Raw genomic sequence first — 27,985 nt, 5'->3', positions numbered from 1 at the left:
AGGTAGAGGGATACTCTCAATAACTTACTGTATATGGCTCAACTGCTTAGGAAGGCAAAAAACAAAAAAAACAAAAAAAAAACAAAAAAAAAACACTTTGCTAGCAGCCACGTCCAGGATATCAAAGAACACTTTATCTAATTTAAGAAGAAAGAGAGATGAATACCTCCTTTGGTGGTCCCTTGGCCTGTGGTGAGAAAGGTTTATCAGAAGCAAATTCACATGCACTGGACTTGGTGGTGGTACTGGACTTGCCCACGCTGGTCATGGTAGCAATGCTGGACTTGCCTGTTATGGATTCAGGGGTGGTGCTAGATACATATGGGCTGGTTCCAACTTGGGGGATCAAGAATGTTTCCAGAAAGGTGTCTTCCTTGCAGGCGGGACTCTTTTGTAAGGCCAATGGCTCCTTGAAGGACAACTCTTTCCCAGTGGTGGGTTTTTCATTCAGAGTTATCATATCTTCGAAGAGGAATGCCTCGTTGATGGTACCAGATTTGCCCATGCTGGTCACGGTAGCAATGCTGGACTTGCCTGTTATGGATTCAGGGGCAGTGCCAGACACATTTGGGCTGGTTCCAACTTGGGGAATCAAGAATGTTTTGAGAAAGGTGTCTTCCTTATAGGTGGGACTCTCTAGTAAGGCTAATGGCTCCCTGAAGGACAACTCCTTCCCAGTGGTGTGTTTCTCATTCAGAGCTATCATATCTTCTAAGAGGAATGCCTCATTGATGGTAGACATCTGCAAGGCTAATGGCTTTTTGAGGAGGGTCTCCTTCTCAATGCTGGGCTTCTCCTGCAAGTCCAAAGACTCTTTGAAGATGGTCTCCTTCTCAGTGCTGGGCTTCTCCCACAAAGCCAAGTGTTGCTTAAAGAGGGCCTCTTGCTCAATGCTGGGCTTCTCCTGCAACGTCAAAGTTTCCTTAAAGTGAGCTTCTTTGTCAACAGTGGGCTCCTTGAGGACAGCCTCCTTCTTAATGCTGGGCTCCTCTTGCATGGCCAAAAGCTTCTTGAAGAGGGTTTCCCCCTCCTCGATGCTGGGATATCCCTCCAAGGCCAGTGGCTGCTTAATAAGGAACTCCTCTTCACTGGTGTTCTCATTCAAAGCCAACTGCTTCTTCAAGAGGAACGCTTCTCCCTGAGCAGTGGACTGCTCCTTTAAAGATAATTGCATCTCTATGTTTGTGGCTGCCTCAGCAGAAAGCTCCTTCTTCAGAACCAATAGCTTATTGATAAAGGACTCTTCTTCCATGGTGCTTTTCTCCTGCAAGGCCAACAGCTTCTTCAAGGAATCCTCTTTGGTATTAGTCTTCTCTTGCAAGACCAAAGCCTTCTGGAAGAGGGACTCACTTTTGTTGGTATGCTTAACATGCAATGAAAATAGTTCCTGAGAGAATTCCTCCTCAGTGGTAGTCTTCTCCTGGATGGCCAATGACTCTTTTGAGAGGGACACTTCCTGCAAGGTGGTGTGCTTCTCTTTCAATGCAGATGGTTCCTGGAAGAGGAACTTTTCTTCAGTTGTAGATTTCATTGTAAAGGGCAACAGCTTCTTATAGAGTGACTCCTCCTTGGAAATGATCTTCTGCAAGACCAGTGGCTTCTTTAAGTGGGACATCCCCTGAGTAATTTTCTTTTTCCGTACAGACAATGATGTCTTGGTAAGTACTGTCTCCTCAGCTGTAGGGTTCTTCCTAAATGACACTGGCTCCATAAAGAAAGAATTCTTATCTTCACCAATCATATCCTGAAAGTCCAACAGTTCTGGACAGATGGACATCATCGCTTGTATGGTACACTTTTTCTTTAAAGACACTTTTTCTTCTTTAAAGGACAGTGGCTCCTTAATAAGTGACTTCTCTCCAGAGGTGGTCTGTAATACTAGTGGTTTCTTCAAGTGGGACATTGTCCCCTGAGTGGTGTGCTTCCTCTTTAAAATTAAAGGCTTCTTGGTAGAGGGCGCCTCCTCAATGGTACACTTCTTTGTAAAAGCCAAAGTCTCATCAAAAAGTGACTCTTCGGTTAGAGACTTTAACAAGGATGAGGGCTCCTTTAAGATGGAAACCTCCTCCTGAGTGATGTGCTTCTCTTGCAATGCAGATGGTTCCTCGGCAAAGGACTCCTTCTCAGTAGATGGCTTTTCTTTAATGGACAATGGCTTTGTAATGAGCGACTTCTCTCCAGAGGTGATCGCCTGCAATATTAATGGCTTCAGGCAGGACCTCTTCCCCTCAGTCATACACTGCTCCTTTAATATTAATGGCATCATGATTGCCTCCTCAGTGCTAGGCTTCTTCTTAAAGACTAATGGCTCCTTAACAAGGGAATCCTCTTTAAAGTTGGTCTTCTGCAAGGTCAATGATTCCTTTAAGATGGACATCTCATGCTCAGTGGTGCGCTTCTCTTGAAATACAGATGGCTCTTGGAAAAGGGTCGCCTTCTCAGTGGTAGGCTTCTTCTTAAAGGACAATGGCTTCTTAATGGAGGACATCGCTCCGGAGATGGTTGTCTGCAATACTGGTGGCTTCTTAAAGTGGCACATCTTCCCATAAATGGTACATTTCTTCTTTAAAGATGATAGCTTATGGATTGGGATTGACTCCTCAGTTTTAGACTTCTTAAAACTCATTGACTCCATAAAGAAGAAATCCTCTTCAGTATTGACATCCTGCAAAGCCAACAACTCTTCCTGGCAGGACTGCTTCCCCTGACTTGCACACATCTTCTTCTTTAAGGATAATGTCTTCTTGGTGATGGCTGCCTCCTCAGTTTTATGTGTCTTCTTAAAAGTCATTGGCTCTATAACAAACTCATCATCACTGCCACTCTCCTCCTGCAGGGGCTGTGGCTTTTCCAACAGGGACAACTCCCCATGATTTGAGCACTTCTTTAAAGATAATGACTTATTGATAAGGGTTTTATCCTCAATAGTGGGTTCCTCTTTTAAAACTAATGGCTTTCTGAAGAGAGATGCCTCTTCAGTGTTGGGTATTTTGGAGGTGGTGGATATGTCTGGAATGAGTGGTTTCTCCGTAATGTTTGGTACCATGGTAGTAGAGGCTACTACTGGTGTGACTTCCAGCTTATGCCTGTGAAGGAAACAATGTCTGGGTAAGAAAAATGTAGTTCCTAGAGTCCTCACCTACCATTTCCTTTTGTTGCTATATTTACTAAAGGTATGAAAGGGGAAGAGGCTTCAACCCCATAAGACAGATTAGAGGGACAAAATCAATAGGTACCATGGTGAATCAACTTAAATAGTACACTGTATAGTTTCTATGGCCTAGATTCCTACACTTTTCTATAATTTTTCCATTGAAATTCATGTTACGTTTTCTTATATATGCTTCATTACCTTACATACAAAGGCTTTTATTATAATACTTATCACATTGTATGAGTTATCTGTTCATACATCAGTCTCCTTCACTAGCTGCATTTGTCTTTGTCTATCAACCCAAGGCATCTGGTAAACTTCAGGTTGAAATTAACATTGTTTGAAGGCTAATGAGAGAGGTGGGCTGATAATTAACATTGGTAGTATCTAACTACATTCCCCTCACCCTGGGCTATTAAGGAGATGCTTTCCCAATGGAGGTAATAAAAAGCTCAAAATAGAAACTTGTCACATGTGTCAGATGCAAAGCTTTGTTTTGAATAGGATTGTATATTCAATTAGAGTGATGAATCTAGTGAAACCAAATCACAGGAAGACTAAAGATCAGAATAAGAAGAAAGAGAATTTCAGGCAGATATAATCACCAGTCTCAGCAGGAGTAAATACCTTCAAAAGACCAGATATGATATGATTTAGTTCAATATGAAATATGCAGAATGGACATATCCATAGAGGTATATCCATAGCAGAAACTAGACTAGTGGTTTCCTGAAGTTGGGACAGTGGTAGGAGTAGAAAGGGGGATTGGGAAGGGAAAGGAACTCCTAATAGGTATGGATTTAGTGGACGGAGGGCGTTGAAAAAGTTCTAAAATTAGATAGTGGTGATAGTTGTACAAATCTAGGAACAGAATGAAAACCAACTGATTTGTTAAGAAAAAAAAAGTGCTTCAAAAGGTTCTGCTTGACCAGATAAGAGTCCAGGTCCCTCCTGATAACTTTTAGAGATCTTTAGATAGTCTAGCTATGGTAAGAACATGCACTCTGGAGCTAGACTGCCTGGATTCAAATCCTGGCTCCTCCACTTACTGACTGGGTGACCTTGGGCAAGTTAACTCTCTGTGCTTCAGTTTTTTTCACCTATAAAATGGGGATCATACTGTCTCCTTCGTAGGCTTATTGTGAAGATTCAACAAATTAATATGCTCAAAAACACTTAAAGGAATGTTATAAACAACTGAATGTCAATAAATTAGATAATTGAGATGAAATGGACAAATTCCTAGGAAGACACAAACTACCAAAACTGACTCAAGAAGAAAACAGAAAATCTGAATAGACCTATAACAAGATATCAAATCAATAATCAAAAACTACTCACAAAGTAAAGTCCAGGCCCAAATGGCTTCAATTCTATCCAAGCATTTAAACAATAATTAATACCAGTTCTTCATTAACTCTTCCAAGAAATACAAAAAGTGGGAAGTTTCTAACTCATTCTATGAGGTCGGTATTACTCTGATACCAAAAACAGACAGACACCACTAGAAAACTACAGACTGATACCTCTTATGAATATAGATACAAAAATCCTCAGCCAAATACTGCAAACCAAATCCAGCAACATATAAAAGGATTATACACCACAACCAAGTGGGATTTATCCCAGGAATGCAAGATTAATTTAACACCCAAAACTCAATTTGTGAACTACATCATATTAATGGAATAGAAAACAAAAACTACATGATCATCTCAAAAGATCCAGAAAAATCATTTGACAAAATCTAACCCTCTTTCATGATAAAAAGCACTTAACAAACAAGGAATAGAAGGGAGGTTCCTCAACCTGACAAAGGGCATCTACAAAAAACCCAAAGCTAACATCGTACTTGATGGTGAAAGATTGATACTTTCCCCCTCAGATCAGAGAGAAAACAAGACTGTCCAACTCTTGATACTTCTATTCAACATTGTACTAGAGGTTGTAGCCAGGGAAAGTAGGCAAGAAAACTAAATAAAAGGCATCCAGTTTGGAAAAGTAAAACTATCTGTATTCACAGATGACATGATCTTATACAGACAAAATCCTAAGGAATACACACAGAAACTATTAGAATGAACATCTTCGTCAAGATTCCAGGACACAAAATCAATATACAAAAACCAAATGTGTTTCTATATACTTGCAATGAATAATCTGAAAATGAAATTAAGTAAACAATTCCATTTACAATAGTGTCAAGAAGAAGAAAATGCTTAGAAATAAATTTAACAAAATAAACATAAAACTTATACTCTGGAAACTGTAAAAACCACTGAAAAAACTAAATATCTAAATAGATAGATATCCATATTCATGAATTAGAAAACTTAATATTGCTAAGATGTCAGGCTGGGCACAGTAGCTCATGCCTGTAATCCCAGCACTTTGGGAAGTTGAGGTGGGCAGATCACTTCAGGTCAGGAGTTTGACACCATCCTGCCCAACATAGTGAAACCCTGTCTCTACAAAAATACAAAAAAAAAAAAAAAAAAGCCAGGTGTGGTGGCCGCACACCTGTAATCCCAGCTACTCGGGCAGGCTGAGGCATGAGAATCGCTTGAACCTGGGAGGTGGAGGTTACAGTGAGCCAAGATTGCACCACTGCACTCCAGCCTGGGCGGCAGAGCAAGACTCTGTCTCATAAATAAATAAATAAATAAATAAGAAAAAAAACATATCAATACTTCCCAAGTTGATCCACAGATCCAAGGCAATTTATACAGGAATCCCAGCTAGCTTGTTTGTAGAAATTGACAAGCTGATTCTAAAATTTATATAGAATTGCAATGAGCCCAAAATAGTCAAAACAATCTTGAAAAACAAGAACAAAGTTTGGAGGAGTCACACTTCCCAATTTCTTTCTTTTTTTTCTTTTTTTTTTTTTTTTTTTTTTTGAGACAGAGTCTCGCTCTATCATCCAGGCTGGAGTGCAGTGGCGCAGTCTCGGCTCACTGCAAGCTCCGACTCCCGGGTTCACGCCATTCTCCCGCCTCAGCCTCCCGAGTAGGCGGGACTACAGGCGCCCACTACCACGCCCGGCTAATTTTTTTGTATTTTTTAGTAGAGACGGGGTTTCACCGTGTTAGCCAGGATGGTCTCGATCTCCTGACCTCATGATCCGCCCGCCTTGGCCTCCCAAAATACACTTCCCAATTTCAAAACACAACATGAAGCTGCAATAATCAAGACAATATGGTACTGGCATAATGATAGTTAATGAGAGGCATATGGATTGATGGAATAAAATTAAGAGTCCATATATAAACACATTTATGGTCAATTGATTTCCCACAAGGGTGCCAAGACAATTAAGAAAGGTTAGTTTTCTCAACAAATAGTGCTGGAAAAACTGGATATCCACACTCAAAACAATGAAGTTAAGGCTCCTAATACACACCGCCAACAAAAATTAACTGAAAATAGATCAAAACCCTAAGTTAAGAGCTAAAAATTTAAAACTCTTAGAAGTAAACAGGTATAAATTTTCTTAACCTGGGATTTGGCAGTGGTTTCTTAGGTATGACATCAAAATCATAAACAAAAGAAAAAATAAATTAGACTTCTTCAGAATTAAAAAATTTGTGTACTTCAAAGGACATCATCAACAAAGTGAAAAAGATAACGCAAAAAATGGATGAAAATATTTGCAACTCATATCTGATTAGGGACTTGTATCTAAAATATATAAAGAACTCTTACAACTCAACAATACAAAGACCAGTAACTATTTACAATTATTATATGTCAATTAAAAATAAAATTTTAAAAATTAAGAAATAAAAGCATAAAAACTGGGCAAAGGATCCAAACAGACATTCCTCCAAAGAAGTATCAAATAGCCAATAAGCACATAAAAGATGCTCAACATCATTAGTCAGAGAAATGCAAACCTAAAAACCACAATGAGATGCCACTTCACACCCACCACGATGGCCATATACATATTAAAAAAAAAAAAAACACTGTCAGCTGTGCATGGTGGCTCACTCCTGTAATCCCAGCACTCTGGGAGGCCGAGGCAGGCGGAATATCTGAGGTCAGGAGTTTGAGACTAGCCTGGCCAACATGGTGAAACCCCATCTCTACTAAAAATACAAAAACTAGCCAGGTGTGGTGGTGGGCGCCTGTAATCCCAGCTACTTGGGAGGCTGAGGTACGAGTTTGCAGTGAGCCGAGATCACGCCATTGCACTCCAGCCTGAGTGACACGAGTGAGACTCTGTCTCAAGGAAAAACAAAAACAAAAACAAAACACTGCCACCATTGCACAGTGGTTATACCATTTTACATTTCCTCAAGTAAATACACTACTGGAGGAAATGTAAAATGGTGTAGCCACTATGGAATACAGTTTGGCAGTTCCTCAATGCATGGAGCACAGAATTACCATATGACCCAGCAACCACACTCCTAAGTATATACATAAAAGAACTGAAAACAAGTGTTCAAACAAAAAGGTATACACAAATGTTCATAGCAGCACTATTCACAATAACCAAAAGGTAGAACAAATAGAAATATCTATCAACTGATGGATGGGTAAACCAAATGTGTTGTATATATGCAATGAAATATTACTTGGCAATAAAAAGAAATGAAGTACTAATAACCTGCTATGACATGGATAACCTCAAAAACATGCTAAGTGAAAGAAGCTAGACACAAAAGACCACACATTGTCTAATTCCATTTATATGAAACATCCAGAATAGGGAAATCTATATAGAGACAGAAAGATTAGCGGTTGCCCAAAGCTGGGCAGGTTGGGGGTATTGAGAGATGATAACCAAAGGTACAGGGTTTCTTTGGAGTTAATGAAAATGTCCAAAAATTGATTGTGATGGCTGTATAACTGTGACTATACTAAATACCATTGAATTGTATACTTTAAATGGGTGAACTGTATGGTATGCAAATTATATCTCAATAAAGCTGTTACAAAAAAAAAAAAGACTTAATGATTATACTTGTGTGATTACAGTGAGCTCTCAATAAATGGCAGCTATTACTAGTTTTCCTACTATTATTAGGGTCCTTTCCACTGAACCCTGAGTGAAGAGAAGAATGTTTACGGCATTTGTGAGGATTACCCTGCTAAAGTCAGAATGATAAAAGAAACTCAAAATAATGCAGAGAATTAAGGTCAAAATATGCATGCAAACTCCAGAATTCCATTTTAGCAGGAAACCAAGTAAAGCTAAATGCTAATCTTCTTTCTGCTGGGTAATTAGCAAAATATCCTGTGGACTGTGCATGTTATTTTCTAGAGTTACTCAGTCTTTTTAGCTTACCCTTTGGTGTTCCCAGGAGTGATAATCCAAACATCTTACAACCAGTATGGCACTGCGCCAACCAATCACAGTGGAAGCTAGCATCAAACAACCGGTACAATAGTACTGGTATGTGTTGGCTAAATAGCAGCCCTACATGTTTCCAAGAGACACAGGATGTAGTTCTGTGCTCTATGCCAGGCCTTCTGGCTAGCAAATAACTGAAAAGATGTTGTGTTAATATCACTACACCTTGACCTCGTAAGATTTTCAGAGGGGAAAAAAGGCAGTATAATTGACTTTAGCCCGGTAATAGGTAATAGGCATCTATCTAATCTATTCAGATGTAGATTAGTCAGTCCCTGAAGAATAATTCTCACTGGAATGAGGAGGGGATATAGAAAGGTCTCATTCCACTATCTAAGTCATCTTTCAATAACAGTCTTCCTAGAGGTAAATTCTTTTTTCAGTCCTAAATGGGAATGTGCATCTGTACTTGTAGAACCTGTGACCGGTACCTGTAACAGCTGAAAAACACATGTTTTTGCTCTAGGGAGATAGTAATTTATCTCCAGTAACAAGGTACAAACCTCCCCTAAAGCTTCTAATGGAATAAGCAGACTGGCAAGCTACCAGTCAGCTGCTGAGAATCCCTGAAAAGTTAAGTTGTCTCCACACTATAAAGCACAGACTAGCTCAAACAGGTACTGAATTACTAGAAGACAGGAAAAGATGAGCACGAAGTCTTTTGGTAAATTTTCCAATGACAACAGCTCTTTCATTATGCACACACATAATGAAAGAGGAGAAACAGAAGAGGCCTATAACACTTCAGCAACCACAGCTGAGCCCACCTCAGCACCCAGGGTTAATGTGGTAGTCACCATTGTGGCTTGCTAAATATGTTCTCAATGGGGACAAAAGGATGTCACATACTCTACCATCTAAAATAATGCCATCTGAGTCCCCTCTCACTCACCATTTTCGATTCCGCTTATTCTTTTTGGCCAATCCAAGAGCACGTGTACTCCTGCTTATCTTCTTAGAAACATCTTTTACAAACTCTTTATTGGCTTCTTTCTTGGGCTGGACAGGTTGACATTGAGAAGCCTGCAAAAAAAAAAAAAAAAAAAAAAAAAAAAATGGGTGCGGGACGGGGGAAGGAGGAGGCAAGAAAATGAAGAAAACCACAAATTACCTAATAGGTGGCTCTCATAGGAAAGTCCTGATCCACATAAGTTGGTTGGGTGTTCCCAGGAGTGATAATCCAAACATCTCACAACCAGTATGGCACTGGGCCAACCAATCACAGTGGAAGCTAGCATCAAACAACTAGTGCGGCAGTACTGGTATGTGTTGGCTAACTAGCAGCCCTATGTGTTTCTAAGAGATACAGGATGTAGTTCTGTTATCTATGCCAGGCCTACTAGCTGGCCCACAACTGAAAAGATGCTGTGTTAACATCATACTCCACTTTGACCTCATAAGATTTTCAGAGGGGAAAAAAGGCAGTATGATTGACTTTGCTGTCTGGGTGTGCCTCTTCAGGATACACCTCTAACACAATACTACCTGTGATATATCTATCCCATCTCACTAAGTGGCATTCATTTAACACATGGCTTTGGGGAGTTCCATACAGACTCTAATCCTGACTAACACTTTTAACAGTAGGAAAGATCATGGGACTGTTAATAATGTCAGTAAAAATACACTTAAAGTTATGTCTTTAAAATGAAACAAACAGGCTAGTCACAGTGGCTCTTGCCTGTAGTCCCAGCATTTTGAGAGGCCATGGTGGGAGGATCACTTGAGCCTGGTAGTTCAAGACCAACCTGGGCAACATAGGGAGACCCTGTTACCACAAAATAATAATAAAAAAAATATAGCTCGGTGTGGGGGCACATGCCTATGGTCCCAGCCACTTGTGGGGAACGAGGTAAGAAGACTGCTTGAGTCTGGGAGGTTGAAACTGCAGTGAGCTTCGATCACGCTACTGTACTCCAGATTGGGCAACAGAGCAAGACCTTGTCTCAAAAAATTTTTTTAAATTAAAAAATTAAATGACACAAATGAACCTAATTATATTTCAAATAAGTACCATAACTATGTTAAATGATTTTTCCTTTCTTTTTAGAAAGCACAAGAAAAGATCAGAAATAACCAATCCAAGTCACTTATAAATAGTATTTGACTGCCACCTTCAAAGTATACATCCTCAATTAGGATAGCTCTGCAGGGGGGTGTAGATATTGCTAATAAATCTGGAACTCTTTTTAGTAGGTTTGTTTATTACAGTGGTTTGGATGAAGCCATTTTGAAACTCTTTTAGCTGTATTACAGTATTAAGTAAATGTGTTGATGTTCTTAGGAGCCAGGGTTCTCATTATAGAACATACAAATAAGGATTAGTGAACCCAAGAAAGAATTTTATGTATTGAAATTGAAGTTGCATGAATTCATGATTTCCTAAATAGGTATATGTGTATACAAATACTAAATGCCCACATCAAAAAGCTAGAAAGATCTCAAATAGAGGCAGGAGGATTGCTTGAGCCCAGGAGTTCAAGACCAGCCTGGGCAATATGGAAAAATCCCATCTCTACAGAAAGAATACACAAATTAGCTGGGCACAGTGGTGAGCACCTGTAGTCCCAGCTATTTAGGAGGCTAAGGCTGCAGTGAGCTGTGATCACGCCAGCTTGGGCAAAAGAGCAAGACTTTATCTCAAAAAATAAAATAAAATAAAATGAAATAAAATAACATATATAAATAAACAAAAGTCCTACCTACACAAAACCATTTAGGCAAACATGGATATAGGCCCTATCTCCCTGTCTACTGGCTTAGCACCAGCTCTTAAATATCACAAGTCCTTCCCATGCTAGAAATGATAAGGGAGAGGAAAATAAAAACTCACAGCAGATTAACTAATTAAAACAGATTAACTCTTTTTGGCAGGCCAGGATCTCACTGTGGCAAATGTTGAGAAGAACACAGGGATGAAAACATGGAGACCTAATAATACTGACTGTTAAGAAGCAAATTATCATATAGGGAACCTCCAAAACCCAGAGCGAAAGGAGCCCTCAACTGTCAAATAGATGAGTTCGGATATCTGCAGTAATGCCCAACCTTAGGAATGGCTTAGGTACATTGTAATGATGGAACTGTCTCTGGAAGGCACCAAAGACCATTCAAGGTAACCAAGGTAAATCTTCAGAACTTGAGTGCAAAAGGGAAATGGGCTTTCTGAGCAGCTAGAGAGCTAGAGGCAGAAACTCTGCTAATGATGCCTTGCTCCCCTGCCCCCTAGCCCCATGCAAATATGGCCAAATGGATGCTCAATTCAGTTGGAGAATCAGGAGGGTCCTAGATATCTGCATGGATTTCCCATTATTGATACAGTTCATGTATGTCTGTTCTTTCTGAATGGTAAGATAAACTCATGAAAAAGGGACTCAGATGTCACAAGAAAGTTTCTCATATGCTGTGATACTTTACTGCTGTGATCTGAATACTTGTGTCCCTTTGAAATTCATTATGTTGAAACCTAATCTCCAATGTGATGCTATTAAGAGATAGGCATTTTGAGAGGTGATTAAGTCTTGAGAGCACAGCCCTTGTGAATGGGATTAGTGCCCTTATAAAAGAGGCCCGAGGAAGCTTGTTTGCCTCTTCCACCATGTGAGGGCACAGGCAAAAGATGTCATCCATGAGGAATGGGCCCTCACCAGATAGCAAACCTGCCAGCACCATGATCTTGGACTTTTCAGCCTCCAGAACTGTGAGCAATAACTTTTTGTTGTTTATAAGTTACCCAGTCTAAGGTGTTTTGTGATAATTGCCCATATGGACTAAGACACTTCCCTTGCATTATTGTCACTGTACTCCCGTCAGGGACTTGGAGGGACCAAGGGAAGTTACACTAAGATAGGCTGCATCTGCTCCTGATTCATGGCTACCTTATTTCAGCCAAATTCCGCATCCATGGTTAAATAAGTCAGGAGATGAATCTAACCTTACAAGTGTGTGTGTGTGGGAAGGGGCTCTTTCTACCAATTGATAGTAGGTCTGAAATTATGCAGAAAGTTATAACTTAAAAAAACTATGTTGTAATCTGTATAGGGAAGAGATTGTATTTGCAGAAAGGTGGTCATACAGAATCTAAAGGGCAGGGATCTAAAGGAAAGAACTTTGCGAATGCCTATCCAATTATGCCCAAGGGAGTAAAACACTATTTAGTAGATATAAGTATTCTGGTAGCTACATAAGTACACTATATAATGCAGGGCAAGAATAGTTCACCAGGATTATCTATAGCCTAGATAACACAGACTTCAAAACCAACATTGGCAAAGTCCTCATCTATCAAGAAGAGATTATAGTATCTACCTCATAGGATTACATGAGGATTAAGTGAGCTAATACAGGATAACATGCTTAGCATAGTGCCTGACGTATGGTAAGCACCCAGTAGGTATATCAGTTATTATTATTTTTTAAGACAAAGATTGCCTTTGGCTTGATTCTATATTCATTTAACAACATTCTATTAATTCTGATTTTTACTGGCACCTTAGTAACACCAGAAGGGAGGTTACTTGAAAGAATTCTAGCCAAAATTGAATTTCTAGATCCTCATAGTTAAAGACTGGATCATGGAACTGTGGTTCTCAACAGTTCTGTATATCTGGAGGCATTTTTGATTCTCACTATGACTGGGCTGCTGGTGGAATTTAATGCCTGAGGACCAGGGATGCTAGCTGAGATCAGTCCTGCACAACAGAAAAATTGTCCTGTGTGAATTGATAAACACTGCACTAGACTACAATGATTCCACCGAAATACTTACCTCGAGGGCCTGGGCAGTCACCTCTGGACTTCATCTAAATGCAGTTCCATAGTTCTCATAGTTATCTGCAATTTCATATCTGATAATCACTGTCTGCTGCTTCCCGAGAACTCCACCAATTGCTCCAGATGGTATGTGCCAGGAGCAGAGCCCCTGCAGTTTCTGAAACTGGGTCATTGATCCCAAATAAAATTTGCTGTCGACATTCCCGAGAGGGTCTGGTAAAGTGGAAAGGTCCCTCAAGAAAGAGGGTGTCTAAGCCTTATGCAAAACCATAGAAAAGGATTGGACTAGCATACTCACATTAGTGAGATCTTCAAAAGCTGATCTCTTTTTGAGTGCTCCCTGAAGTGAAGATGGAGACTCCTGAAGTGAAGATGGAGATATCTTCATTTGGCAATTCTCCCCTGTCTAAAAAAGTAAAAGAGGTAAATGAGTATATCCAATTGTGAATAGTCTCTTCAGGGACTCTGGGTCCTCTTTAGGGCTCAGGGGAACTCCAGAATCTCAAAGTAACTGGGGATGCATATAACAACCCCCAATAAACTGTAACAAAAGGAAATTCTGGCACTCAGAGCTGTTTATTAAGTCCCTAAAGGTGGTAGACATTGATAATGGGTAAGTCTATGAAGAGGCAAGATGACCTTCAGTGTAACTCACAAAATGAGCAAAATGTAGCTCAGTAAAGCTCATTTTTCCTCTTACTTCTCTCATACTTATGGTTATCCTAGCCAAGGTGGGCCACTACCACCCCTACCATTCCTAGTCATTCCTTTAATATAGATGCTTTCAGGTAGATCACTTTAATAATTTAACAAATATCTACGTGTCTCTTATGTTAAGTAGCTTTTAAAACAGCAGTCCCCAACCTTTTTGGCACCAGGGACCGGTTTCATGGAAGACAAATTTTCCACGGACACTGGGGTGGGCTGGTTTTGGGATGATTCAAGCACATTACATTTATGGTGCATATTTATTATTACATTGTAATATATAATGAAATAATTATACAACTCGCCATAATGTAGAATCAGTGGGAGCCCTGAGCTTGTTTTCCTGCAACTAGATAGTCCCATCTGGGGGAAATGGGAGACAGTGACAGATCATAAGGCATTAGATTCTCATAAGGAGTACACAACCTTGATCCCTCACATGCACAGTTCACAACAGGGTTCATGCTTCTATGAGAATCTAATGCCCCTGCTGATGTGACAGGAGGTGGAGCTCAGGAAGTAATATGAGTGATGGGGAATGGCTAGAAATACAGATGAAGCTTTGCTCACTCACTGCTCACCTCCTGCTGTATGGTTGAGTTCCTAGCAGGCCACAGACTAGTACCGGTCTATGGCCCAGAGGTTGGGGACACATTTTAAAAGACATTACCACTAAGGATAATAGCACACACATCTATATACTGCTCCAGGATCAGTTCTTTACTAACTGTTGACCTTGGACCAGTCACTTAATCTCTGAGCCTCAGTTTTCTTATCAGTAAAACTGGATAACTTGCCTTACAGTCCTTGAAGATTAAATAAGACAACACATGTTTTTTAAAAGTTTGTATGAACTGTAAATGGGCAGAAATAGTATTTAAAATAACGAAGTCTGATATGATTGTAAACCACAAAGGAAAATTTTATATTAAGAAAAAAAGTTTAGTAATCCAGATTAATCTCTGATTATTAGTATACATAAAGGAGGGGGTGAGGAAGGGAAGGGGGATGAATATTTTGAAGCAGAAGGGGCTTTCTTTCCACATATTCTGTATCTGTGCTTGCCTTAACCCATTCCCAAATGAGTAAGACCATCTCTATAGGGTTAGAGGTTAGGGCAAATCACACTATAGGAGTCTTCTACCCTCTAAGAGCTTTACGTGGTAAAAATCTCCTAAGTCTCAGACTGCCCTTATGAAATTCTGAGAACAAACCTTCCCTACTTATATCAGAGAGTTGTTGTAATGTGAAGCAGGACACTGGGATCAGACCATTTGCTCTGTTCTCCAGCTGTACCATTAACAGTTAATACATGGCACAGTGAGTTATCAGAATTGGATTCATGACACAATAAACCACTCCAGCACAGAGAGCAATCTTAAAAGAGCTGAGGCTGGACGCGATGGCTCACACCTGTAATCCCAGCACTTTGGGAGGCTGAGGCAGGCGAACATGAGGTCAAGAGATTGAGGCCATTCTGGCCAACATGGGGAAACCCCGTCTCTACTAAAAATACAAAAATTAGCTGGGCATGGTGGCGCATGCCTGTAGTCCCAGCTACTCGGGAGGCTGAGGCAGGAGAATTGCTTGAACCCAGGAGGCAGAGGTTGCAGTGAGCCGAGACCATGTCACTGCACTCCAGCCTAGTGACAGAGTAAGACTCCAACTCAAAAACAAAAACAAAAACAAAAAAAATACGAGCTGAGGGCCAAGCATAGTGGCTCAGGCCTGTAATCCCAATCCCAGCACTTTGGGAGGCCAAGGAGGGTGGATCACGAGGTCAGGAGTTCAAGACCAGCGTGGCCAAGATGGTGAAACCCTGTCTCTACTAAAAATACAAAAATAAGCCAGGCATGGTGGCAGGCACCTATAATCCCAGCTACTCAGGACACTGAGGCAGGGAATTGCTTAAACCCAGGAGGTGGCGGTTGCAGTGAGCCGAGATCGTGCCACTGCACTCCAGCCTGGGCGACTGAGCAAGACTCCATCTCAAAACAAAACAAAAAAAGCTGAGAAAAATTACTTCCATTTTCTAACTGATTAAGCCAAGACATAAGTAAGCTATTAGCCTTTCATCTAGCTGATGATAAATAATCCTACTAGAAATTAGCCAAAAATGAAACATTATTTTCTCGGAAATTAGCTAAGAAATAAACTGTTATCCAACTCCTATTTAATATTACTGGTAGAAATAATTGACCCAAAATAAAATTACAGCTGAAACTGAACTCAATAAAACTTAGATTTGCAAAATGTACTCCAAGAAAGTTGGTTTTGGAAAACTAATTGCCACTAAAGGAAAGTTACAATGGCAGAACACTAATCCGAAAATTTGATGTCGACAAAAATCTAATCAATATATCAAATCTTTCTTGAAAAATTTACATAGGAAAAAATTTGGCACCTCTGTGAAAATCATTTTAGTAAAATAAACAAGATTAGAAAATGTTTATCTGTGCTCAGAGAAAACCAATCAAGGAAATTAAATTCACCTAATGATGTTTTGCTCCAGGAAATACTCTCTTGATGCCAATTCATCAGTGCTAGTATAATTCTGATTAAAATATGTATGATGATGAACACAGAATATCCTAAGGTTAGAACATCAAACTATCAATAAAGTCAAAACAGCAGAGTCAAAATATACCCATTCTTCAAATTTAATAGCTATAAAAAGCATAATAAATGTGCTGATATAATCTTCATACTCTCCCCAGAATGTACCAGTCTTTCAGCAAGGTGCTTGGAGCTTCTCAGAGAAAGTAAGGACATAGACATGATCATTAATGAGGACTGAGTGTTGTTCAGTTTTGAGGGTTATGGAGGGTGGCCTTCATTCGAGCCCTGCATTTATGAGAAAGAAGAGTCCAAAGTTCTCATTTGCTGGCATTCTCCAACTACAAGGGCTGCCACCCCTCCCCATTTTCTCAGGTTAAACCAGACATATTTCAAAAGACTCACAGGTGAGGATAGGTACTGAGCCAACACAGGAAGAAACTACCAAAGATATTGTCAGGGAATACAGCTTGCTCTAACCTTTTCAGACTGGTCATGATGACTGGGCACAATTTTGCTGGACTGAGATTTCGTAGGCTCAGGTTTGGAGCTCTGGGGTGGTAGTGGCAGTAGCATCTCTTACAGATTCAGCTGTGTCTTGTCCAAGGCAGGGCTGCAATCAGAAAGAGGCTCTTTAACACCATTCACCAGAAACACCATGAATTCTCTGAAAATTCTTGAGAAAACCCAGTCTATCTATAGCATCCCTAGGAGAAAACAGACTTTGATGTTGGGCAGATCTGGATTAAAATCTTGGTTTTATCACAATTAACCTCAGGCAAGTGACTGACTTAAAATCTCTGGACTTCAGTTACCTCATCTGTAAAATGGAGATAAGTATACCTACCTCTGCAGGGTGTTTTCAAATTAAATGAGATACTTTATGTAAAAAGCCAAGCACTGTGCCTACCATCCTCTGTGAACACTGGGATGTTGTCTAGCCCCTAGTTTAGGCCTAGCAGCACTGGGAACAAATTACATAGGAGTTTTGCATTGAAAACAATGAAGAACATGACGGCTCATATAGTATGGAGGCAAGCTGGTAGAGCTAATGTTCTTTAAAAGGCATGGGGTCCTGACAAAGCAATTATGACCCTACAGAGAAAACAATAACTGCACACACATGTATTCGCGATAGGCCAGGCAGCATTCAAAGACTGCATTCAACAGAAGAAACTGTAATCCAGTTCCAGACACCTGGAAGGAACAAAAAATTCAAAAGATGAGATTATAGCAAAATAAACTAACTTACTAAAAAACCACTTGACATAAGAACTTGATCTTGGATTCCCAGTCTCCAGAACTGTGAGAACTAATGCCACCCAGTCCATGGCACTTTATTATAGCAGCACAAACTAAGTGCTATAGAAACATAATGGAAAGTCAGTAATCTTGTTGGGGACAGGGGCTGGAGGAAGGCTTCACAAAGGAAGTAACATGTGATCAGGACTTAAAATGACAAACAGGTTCCCAAGTTGACTGGGAGGTTTCCAGGCAAAGAAAGCCTGAGACCAGGTAAAGGCATGAACATACAGAGTTCAGGGATGTCCTAGCTGTCTGGAGTAGGGAGCGTAAATAACATGTTGGGGAGGGGTTAGAATGAGGCTGAAAAGCTAGGCTGGGGCCAGGTTGGTAAGAAAAGGAAACAGAAAATTCTGCAGCTTGAGGGGAAAGTTTAAGAAAGGGGAAAGGCTGACTTGGGTTTTGTTTTAGATGGAGAAGGATGAAACATTTTGTAGGTGAGGAAAAGCCAGTATAAGTATATGCATTCACATATATTACCTCAGTTGATTCTCACAACAAAACCATGAGGCTAAGCAAGGCAGGTACAATTCTATTTTACAGTCTCAGATGAATTAAGTAACTTACTACCAGGACAAACTATTAAGGAGCATAGACTGCCCAGCTTTTTCCAGGACAATTTCTAAAATACCATGAAGTCTCTTTGATCACACTCAAAAACATTCCAAAACAGTGAAAGGCCATAGTGTGAGGAGGTAGAATGAGCACAGGTCTTGGAGTCTGAATAACTGGACTTCTAAGCCAAACAAGTTAGCATTTCTGAGCCTCAGTTTCCTCATTTTCAAAACAGCTATAACACCACTTACTTGCAGAGGACTTGTGTGGCTCAAATGCAAATTTACATGTACGAAACCTGATACATGGCAGGCATTTAATAAATGCTGTCTTACTCCCCTCTCCTATCAAATCCAAACCTATATTCCATCTCATTCCTCAAACCTCAGCCAAGCAGCAATAAAGTTAAATTGGGTGCACCCACACTTAACTGCACTGTATGAAAATCACTTACTCCACTACTATTATTTACACCTCATAATTTTTTTTTTTAATGGACAACCAAAGACTCACACTCTGAAACCTTTACCTTTTAAAAGGAAAAAGAAATATGGAGTCCACAGGCTAGAAAACTCTCAGTTGATAACATACAGGTTAACTAAATCTCAGAGAAAATAAGGTTACTTAAATGATGGTCATATACCCCATTTATTATCCTGAACACTAATCATTTGCATTGAGGGAAAGACGCACTGACTTGGGTAAACTAATTTTCCCAGGGGGAAGGGGAGGAGAAGGGATTGACATCATCAAAAAGATCCTTTCATAAAAGGACACTCTCTGCAGAACACTCTCAACTTCTGCCACCTACAGAACCCTGAGCCTTGGGCAAGAAAATTAGAATCCTTTCCCCTTTTCAGACTTTCCATGTCCCCTATATACACACTGGCAAGTGTTGCAGACTCCACTGGACCTCCCAGGGCTGGTGCTGAAACCAACACAGGGGCAGCAGGGCTAAGCTGATCAAAATAGTCTACAGGAAGTAGTAGCAACTTCATTTTTTATATAAAGACAGGTTACAGACAGCAAGGCTCTGGGGAGAGAACACAGCACTGTGTCAATAAAGCAGCACTGGGCTGGGAAGGATGGCTAAGGTCTAGTTCTGGCCCTGCTCTTAGTTGGCTGGGTGACACTGAGGCAAGTGGCAAGTGGCAAAGAGGCGAGTCCCTTTCCCTCTCTGGGCCCTAGTTTTCCCACCCAATAAAACGAAGCAGTGGAACTAGAGCCTCCTCGCTATTCAGTGTGGTCAATGGACAAGCAATATTAGCATCACCTGGAAATTTGTTAGCAATTTAAAACCTCAGGGCCCAAACTAGACCTATCAAATAAAAATCTGCAAATTAACAATGTCCCCAGGTGATTTCTATGCACGTTAAGATTTAAGCCCCGCTGTTCTAGGGTCCCTTCTACCTCTGATCTTCTACGATTCTAAGTGGGCCGTAGCAGAGGGTGGTGAGAAAGCCAAAGCTGAAGGGGGTTGCAGGTGGGAACAGAAAAGAGCCAGTGAAGATAAAGGGTTAACAATAGAGTGAGGACACATGTGTCCATCCTCCCTTCATGTCCTTCAACCTGTAGCTCAAAAGACATCCTGCAAGGAGCATTCTATGACTTAAATATGTCTGATCCCTCTACACTTGTAGATGAAATTAATCCGGCCGGGCGCGGTGGCTCAAGCCTGTAATCCCAGCACTTTGGGAGGCCGAGACGGGCGGATCACGAGGTCAGGAGATCGAGACCATCCTGGATAACACGGTGAAACCCCGTCTCTACTAAAAAATACAAAAAACTAGCCGGGCGAGGTGGTGGGCGCCTGTAGTCCCAGCTACTCGGGAGGCTGAGGCAGGAGAATGGCCTAAACCCGGGAGGCGGAGCTTGCAGTGAGCTGAGATCCGGCCACTGCACCCCAGCCTGGGTGACAGAGCGAAATTCTGTCTCAAAAAAAAAAAAAAAAAAAAGAAAGAAATTAATCCTGCACACTTTCACTTGTGAAAAGACGTTTTGTAAAAGTACTCTGATTCAGGCACGTGTACTAATTGCTCCATCTAAAAGCTGGGACCCAGTCTTGTTTGCTTTGCCATCTCACTCCTTAACAAACACTCCCCCTGCCCAACCTTGTACAGGGCTCACTCCACAGGCTGCTGATCGACAGGAGATTGAAAAGTTTCCTTACAGGAACACCGCGCATCCCAGTAACAGAATTCAGCAAGGGGCTGGAGTGATGCCCAAGGACCCACTGGTAGGCGACAGAGCCGGACACTGGAGCCAGCAGTACTTGCCCAAAGGCACCTACCTCACACCGAGATTGAGGACAGACAGCAAAGACCATGGACGCACCCCTGGACCAGGAGAGGCCAGGGAAATGAACTGAGCTCCTTACTATAGCGGCTCGAGTTCCTCTCAACCTGGCTCCTGCGCCCCTCCACCAGCCCAGTTGGGATTTTGAAAACTACAGTCGTCACTAAGTGCAGTGGTGATTGGCCAGCAGAGGACCAATCAGCGTGCACAGCTGCAACACGCGAAAGCCTAACAGGAAGGGGTGGAGCTGGGTAGTTTAAAAAAAAAAAAAAAATCGAACTCTGTCACTGGGGACCTCGCAGTAGGGTGTTGTTTCTAGTATAATTGGTTGGACCAGGCTGGGCTGACATGCAGGGAGTATCGGGTTTCTTTAAAGAAGGGTTTTTGGCCAGGAGCGGTGGCCTACTCCTGTACTCCCAGCTCTTTGGGAGAGCGAGTTGGGGCGGATCGCTTGAGCACAGGAGTTGGAGATGAGCCTGTGCAACATGGAAAAACCCCGTCTCTATGAAAGATAAAAAATTAGTAAGGGCGTAGTGGCGTGTGCCTATAGTCCCAGCCACTTGGAAGGCTGAGGTGGTAGGATCACTTGAGCCCGGGAGGCAGAGGTTGCAGTGAGCAATGATTGTGCCACTGCACTCCAGCCTGAGTGACAGACTAAGACCCTGTCTCAAAAAAAATAAAATAAACGACGTGTTTTCATTTAAATAATCTTGCCAGAGGATGGGAAGAGCAGAGCAGGTGTATAATGCAGGCACAGGCCTATTAAAACATTAATATTAATAACCACTTATAGAGTCAAGCCTTAACTCCTGCAGGCTTCACAAATAGCCTTGTGAAGGAAGCAAGGCAGAAGTTACTGCCCCTATTTTATGAATGAGCACCCGAAGTGCAGAGAGCTAATAGTAGTTAAGTTAATTCAGCATGTGCTATCTGCTATAAAATTTTTTATTGCTTTAAATCCTGTCCAAAAACCAGATACTCGTATTATTGCCATTTTACACATGACAAAATTGTAGTTTGCTAATAGCTCAATGTCTCATTCATTTCATTCATACATTAGTTCAATTGTTTAACAAATATTTATTGATCACCTGCTTTGTGCCAGGAACTAGAATATATATATATATTCTATATGTATGATCCCAGGCCCTCTTCTCTTTTTAATCTCCCTGGGTTATCTCATCCAGATACATGACTTTAAATATTATCTAAAAGCTGGCCCTAAACTCCACGTTCATGAATCCAAATTACTACTCCACATCTCCACTTGGATGTCTAATAGACAACTCAAATTCAATATGTTCACAATAGAACTCTGAATTGTCAAGCCCCTCCCCAAACCTGATCCTTTTCTCAGTATCCCCCATTTCAGAAATTGATACCACATCAAACCTGTTATTCAAGCCAGAAAGCTGGGTATCATCTATGATTCTAACTTTTTTCCATCACCTTTGTTGATTTGACCTCAAAATATATCTATATCCATCAACATCTCTCCATCTCCACTGCCACCTAGGCTCTCATTTGGCTCACTGTCAAGAGCCTCAAAGCTGTTTCTCCCATTTCCAAAATTTACCTTTCTCTGATACAAATATAACACAACAACAAGAGTGATCTTTTTAAAAAAAGAAAAATGGTATTGTGTCCCTCCCTTCTTCAGTAATTTCCCACAGAATTTAAAATAAAAATCCTAACTACCTACCCTGGTCTACAAGGTCCTGCCTACCTCATCAACCTCATTTCATAGACTGCATTTCCCATTCCCTGCTCTCCAACCATAATAGTCTTCTTTCAAATATTTGAACTTACCAAACTCTCTCTACCTGGTATTTTTGTACAAGATGTTCCCCCAGCCTGGAACATTCTTCCCTCTATTTTTAAAATTGCAAGTTTTTTCTCAAGGATCAAGTCTCAGCTTAAATGCCCCTCTTCAGAGAGGCCTTCCCTGCCCATGTTATTTAAAGGATTCTTCTCCCACTCCATTATACTCAGCCCCTTAACTTTTTAAAGAGTAATACTGCTATTTGTAATTTTTAATTTCTCAAGAATGCAAAGTTCATAAAGAGTAGGACCATACATGTTGTGCTCTATCTTCAGTAGTGAGCATTAACAAAAGCTCACGTTTATAAATTATTTACTATATGTTAGAAACTGTTCTAACATTCACAAAAATCCTATAAGGTATTAATATCCCCATTTGCTGATGAGGATCCTGAGACATGGAAAAGTTTAGTAACTTTCTCAAGATCACACAGCTAGTAAGTGATCAGATTGGAATTTAAACACAGGCCGTCTGATTCCAGAGAACAAACATAACCACCACCCCATATTTGCCTCCTTGATAGATAACTGAAAAATATTTGTTCACTAAGTAAATGAGTATCTTCTTGTAAAGGTCATCATTGTAGACAAGTATCTCACTGGGATGCACATAAAGGAAATGTAGCATTGACACAAGTCACCGTAAGTCTTTAGTCATGAGAGGAAAAGGTCTATCCACCAAAACAACAGCAACACAAAAATCACAAAACAAGCAATTTCATTTATGTTATTTTTTCCCAGCTTTTCACATCAACAACAAAAACTTATTGAGTAAAAGTTGTGATTTTTCCAAAAATTTTTAAACGTATTTTTCCCTTAGCTGGCATACCTGCAGTTGACGTAAACTTTTCTTTGGGTACCATCCTGAGAAGACACTGAGAAAAGAGAAGACAGCCCTTCGACTCCACAATTTGTCAATATTTCACTCGTCCCAGGTATACAACATTCTCATAAACTCTCCTTTCTCCTCCCTATACCTCTGTATTAAAGTGTAATAGAAAAGATCTATTATAATGTACCTTACTTTTACATGAAAATATATTACAGATGGATCCAAGATTTGAATTTAAAATGGAACCATGAAAATACCAGACAAACTATAAAAGAACATTTTTATAATTGTGCAGAAGGAAAAAAACTTTCAAAACAGGATGATAAATTGTTAGTAGCTAAAAATTTAAAAATTCATGTTTGGCACAACAAACAGCAAAGCAAGGTTAAAAAAAAAACCTAACAACAAATGGGGAAAAAAAAATTGACAATACAAATGACAAAAGAATACTTCCCAAAATGTAGAACAAGCTCTCTAGATTCCTCCTCTCTGGGTAGGGCATCTCTGAAAAAAAGGCAGCAGCCCCAGACATGGACTTATATATAAAACTCCCATCTCCCTGGGACAGAGCACCTGGGGGAAGTGGCAGCTGTGGGTACAGCTTCAGCAGACTTAAACGTTCCTGCCTGCTGGCTCTGAAGTGAGCAGCGGATCTCCCAGCACAGTGCTCAAGCTCTGATAAGGGACAGACTGCCTCTCAAATGGGTCCCCGACCCCCGTGCCCCCTGACTGGAAGACACCTCCCAGCAGGGGTCGACAGACACCTCATACAGGAGAGCTCTAGCTGGCATCTGGCGGTTGCCCCTCTGGGACAAAGCTTCCAGAGGAAGAAACAAGCAGCAATCTGCTTTTCTGCAGCCTCTGCTGGTGATACCCAAGCAAACAGGGTCTGGAGTGGACCTCCAGCAAACTCCAGCAGATCTGCAGCAGAAAGGCCTGACTGTTAGAAGGAAAACTAACAAACAGAAAGGAATAGTGTCAACATCAACAAAAAGGATGTCCACACAAAAACTCCATCCAAAGGTCACCAACATCAAAGACCAAAGGTAGATAAATCCACAAAGATGAGGAAAAACCAGTGCAAAAAGGCTGAAAATTTCAAACCCAGAATGTCTCTTCTCCTCCAAAGGATCACAGCTCCTTGCCAGCAAGGGAACAAACTGGATGGAGAATGAGTTTGATGATTTGACAGAAGTAGGCTTCAGAAGGTGAGTAATAACAAACTCCTCCGAGCTAAACAAACACGTTCTAACCCAATGCAAGGAAGCTAAGAACTTAGATAAAAGGTTACAGGAACTGCTAACTAGAATAACCAGTTTAGAGAAGAACATAAATTACCTGATGGAGCTGAAAAATACAGCACGAGAATTTCGTGAAGCATACACAAGTATCAATAGCCATATCGATCACGAGGAAGAAAGGATATCAGAGACTGAAGATCAACTTAATGAAATGAAGCGTGAAGACAAGATTAGAGAAAAAAGAAAGAAAAGGAACAAACAAAGCCTCCAGGAAATATGGGACTATGTGAAAAGACGAAACCTACGTTTGATTTGTGTACCTGAAAGTGACAGGGAGAATGGAACCAAGATGGAAAACACTCTTCAGGATATTATCCAAGAGAACTTCTGCAACCTAGCAAGAGAGGCCAACATTAAAATTCAGGAAATATAGAGAACACCACAAAGATACTCCTTAAGAAGAGCAACCCCAAGACACATAATCGTCAGATTCACCAAGGTTGAGATGAAGGAAAAAAATGTTAAGGGCAGCCAGAGAAAGGTCAGGTTACCCACAAAGAGAAGCCCATCAGACTAACAGCGGATCTCTCTGCAGAAACCCTATAGGCCAGAAGAGAGTGAGGGCCAATATTCAACATTCTTGAAGACAAGAATTTTCAGCCCAGAATTTCATGTACAGCCAAACTAAGCTTCATAAGTGAAGGAGAAATAAAATCCTTTACAGATAAGTAAATGCTAAGAGATTTTTGTCACCACCAGGCCTGCCTTACAAGAGCTCCTGAAGGAAGCACTAAATATGGAAAGGAAAAACCAGTACCAGCCACTGCAAAAATATACCAAATTGTAAAGAACATTGACACTATGAAGAAACTACATCAACTAACAGGCAAAATAACCAGCTAGCATCATAATGACAGGATCAAATTCACACATAACAATATTAACCTTAAATGTAAATGGGCTAAATGCCCCAATTAAAAGACACAGATTGGCAAATTGGATAAAGAGTCAAGACCCATCAGTGTGCTGTATTCAGGAAACCCATCACACGTGCAAAGACACACATAGGCTCAAAACAAAGGGATGGAGGAATATTTACCAAGAAAATTAAATGCAAAAAAAAAAAGCAGGGGTTGCAAACCTAGTCTCTGATAAAACAGATTTTAAACTAACAAAGATAAAAAAAGACAAAGAAGGGCATTACATAATGGTAAAGGGATCGATGCAACAAGCAAACTATCCTAAATATATAAGCATCCAATACAGGAGCACCCAGATTCATAAAGCAAGTTCTTAGAAACCTACAAAGAGACTTAGACTCCCACACAAGAATAGTGGGAGACTTTAACACCCCACTCTCAATATTAGGCAAATCAACGAGACAGAAAATTAACAAGGATATTCAGGATTTGAACTCAGCTCTGGACCAAGCAGACCTAATAGACATCTACAGAATTCTCCACCCCAAATCAACAGAATATACACTCTTCTCAGTACCACATCACACTTATTATAAAATCAACCACATAATTGGAAGTAAAACACTCCTCAGCAAATACAAAAGAACGGATATCATAACAAACAGTCTCTTAGACCACAGTGCAATCAAATTAGTACTCCAGATTAAGAAACTCACTCAAAACCACACAACCACATGGAAACTGAACACCCTGCTCCTGAATGACTACTGGGTAAATAACAAAATTAAAGCAGAAATAAATAAGTTCTTTGAAACCAATGAGAACAAAGACACAATGTACCAGAATCTCTGGGACATAGCTAAAGCAGTGTTTAGAGGGAAATTTATAGCACTAAAATGCCCACAGGAGAAAGCAGGAAATATCTAAAATCAACACCCTAACATCACAATTAAAAGAACAGAAAACCAAATACCGAATGTTCTCACTCATAGGTGGGAATTGAACAATGAGATCACTTGGACACAGGAAGGGGAACATCACACACCGGGTCCTATTGTGGGGAGGGGGAAGGGGGGAGGGATAGCATTAGGAGATATACCTAATGTAAATGACGAGTTAATGGGTGCAGCACACCAACATGGCTCATGTATACATATGTAACAAACCTGCATATTGTGCACATGTACCCTAGAACTTAAAGTATAATTAAAAAAATTAAAAGAAAAACAACAACAACAACAAAAAAGAACTACAGAAGCAAGAGCAAACAACTTCAAAAGCTAGCAGAAGACAAGAAATAACTAAGATCAGAGCAGAACTGAAGGAGATAGACACATGAAAACCCCTTCAAAAAATTGAAGAATACAGGAACTGGTTTTTTGAAAACATTAACAAAATATATAAACCGCTAGCCAGACTAATAAAGAAGAAAAGAGAGAAGAACCAAACATACACAATAAAAAACAATAAAGGGGATATCACCACTGATCCCACAGAAGTAGAAACTACCGTCAGAGAATACTATAAACACCTCTATGCAAATAAACTAGAAAATCTAGAATAAATGGATACATTCCTGGACACATACACCCTCCCAAGACTAAACCAGGAAGAAATAAAATCTCTGAATTGACCAACAACAAGTTCTGAAATTGAGGCAGTAACTAATAGACAACCAACCAAAAAAAGCCCAGAACCAGACGGATTCACAGCTGAATTCTACCAGAGGTGCAAAGAGGAGCTGGTACCATTCCTTCTGAAACTATTCCAAACAATAGAAAAAGAGGTACTCCTCCATAACTCATTTTATGAGTTATCAGCATCATCCTGATAACAAAACCTGGCAGAGACAGAACAAGAAAAGAAAATTTCAAGCCAATATCCCTGATGAACATCGATGCAAAAATCTTCAATAAAATACTGGCAAACCAAATGCAGAAGCACATCAAAAAGCTCTTACAAGAGCTCCTGAAGGAAGCACTAAATATGGAAAGGAAAAACCAGTACCAGCCACTGCAAAAATATACCAAATTGTAAATGCTAATCAAAAAGTGTATCCACCACGATCAAGTCAGCTTCATCCCTGGGATGCAAGGATGGTTCACCTCAACACAGGCAAATCAATAAACGTAATCCATCACATAAACAGAACCAATGACAAAAACCACATGATTATGCAGAAAAGGTCTTCGATAGAATTTAACACAACTTCATGCTAAAAACTCTCAATAAACTAAGTATTGATGGAATGTATCTCAAAATAATAAGAGCTATTTATGACAAACCCACAGCCAATATCATACTGAATGGGCAAATGCTGAAAACATTCCCTTTGAAAACTGGCAAAAGACAAGGATGCCCTCTCTCACCACTCCTACTCAGCACAGTATTGGAAGTTCTGGCCGGGGCAATCAGGCAAGAGAAAGAAATAAAGGGTATTCAAATAGGAAGAGAGGAAATAAAATT

At 40.4% G+C, this 27,985-nt stretch overlaps 1 protein-coding gene across 2 annotated transcripts in view; it reads right to left on the bottom strand.

Annotated features, from left to right (window-relative positions):
• CCNB3 (cyclin B3) overlaps nt 1–27,985 on the bottom strand; it is an 88,045-nt gene that overhangs the window by 47,969 nt on the left and 12,091 nt on the right. For both annotated transcript variants that reach the window (XM_015127414.3, XM_015127417.3), the window contains exons 2-6: nt 17,677–17,750; nt 17,034–17,166; nt 13,588–13,695; nt 9,409–9,539; nt 167–3,086 (exon numbers count right to left, since the gene is read on the bottom strand). In XM_015127414.3, coding sequence (XP_014982900.3) covers nt 167–3,086; nt 9,409–9,539; nt 13,588–13,695; nt 17,034–17,129 — 3,255 coding nt within the window. In that variant the 5' untranslated portion in view covers nt 17,130–17,166; nt 17,677–17,750. The remainder of the gene's footprint in view (nt 1–166; nt 3,087–9,408; nt 9,540–13,587; nt 13,696–17,033; nt 17,167–17,676; nt 17,751–27,985) is intronic.

Source organism: Macaca mulatta, chromosome X, assembly GCF_049350105.2.
Source record: "Macaca mulatta isolate MMU2019108-1 chromosome X, T2T-MMU8v2.0, whole genome shotgun sequence".
Taxonomy (NCBI): Eukaryota; Metazoa; Chordata; class Mammalia; order Primates; family Cercopithecidae; genus Macaca; species Macaca mulatta.
This window is presented reverse-complemented; position numbering and strand designations above follow the sequence as displayed.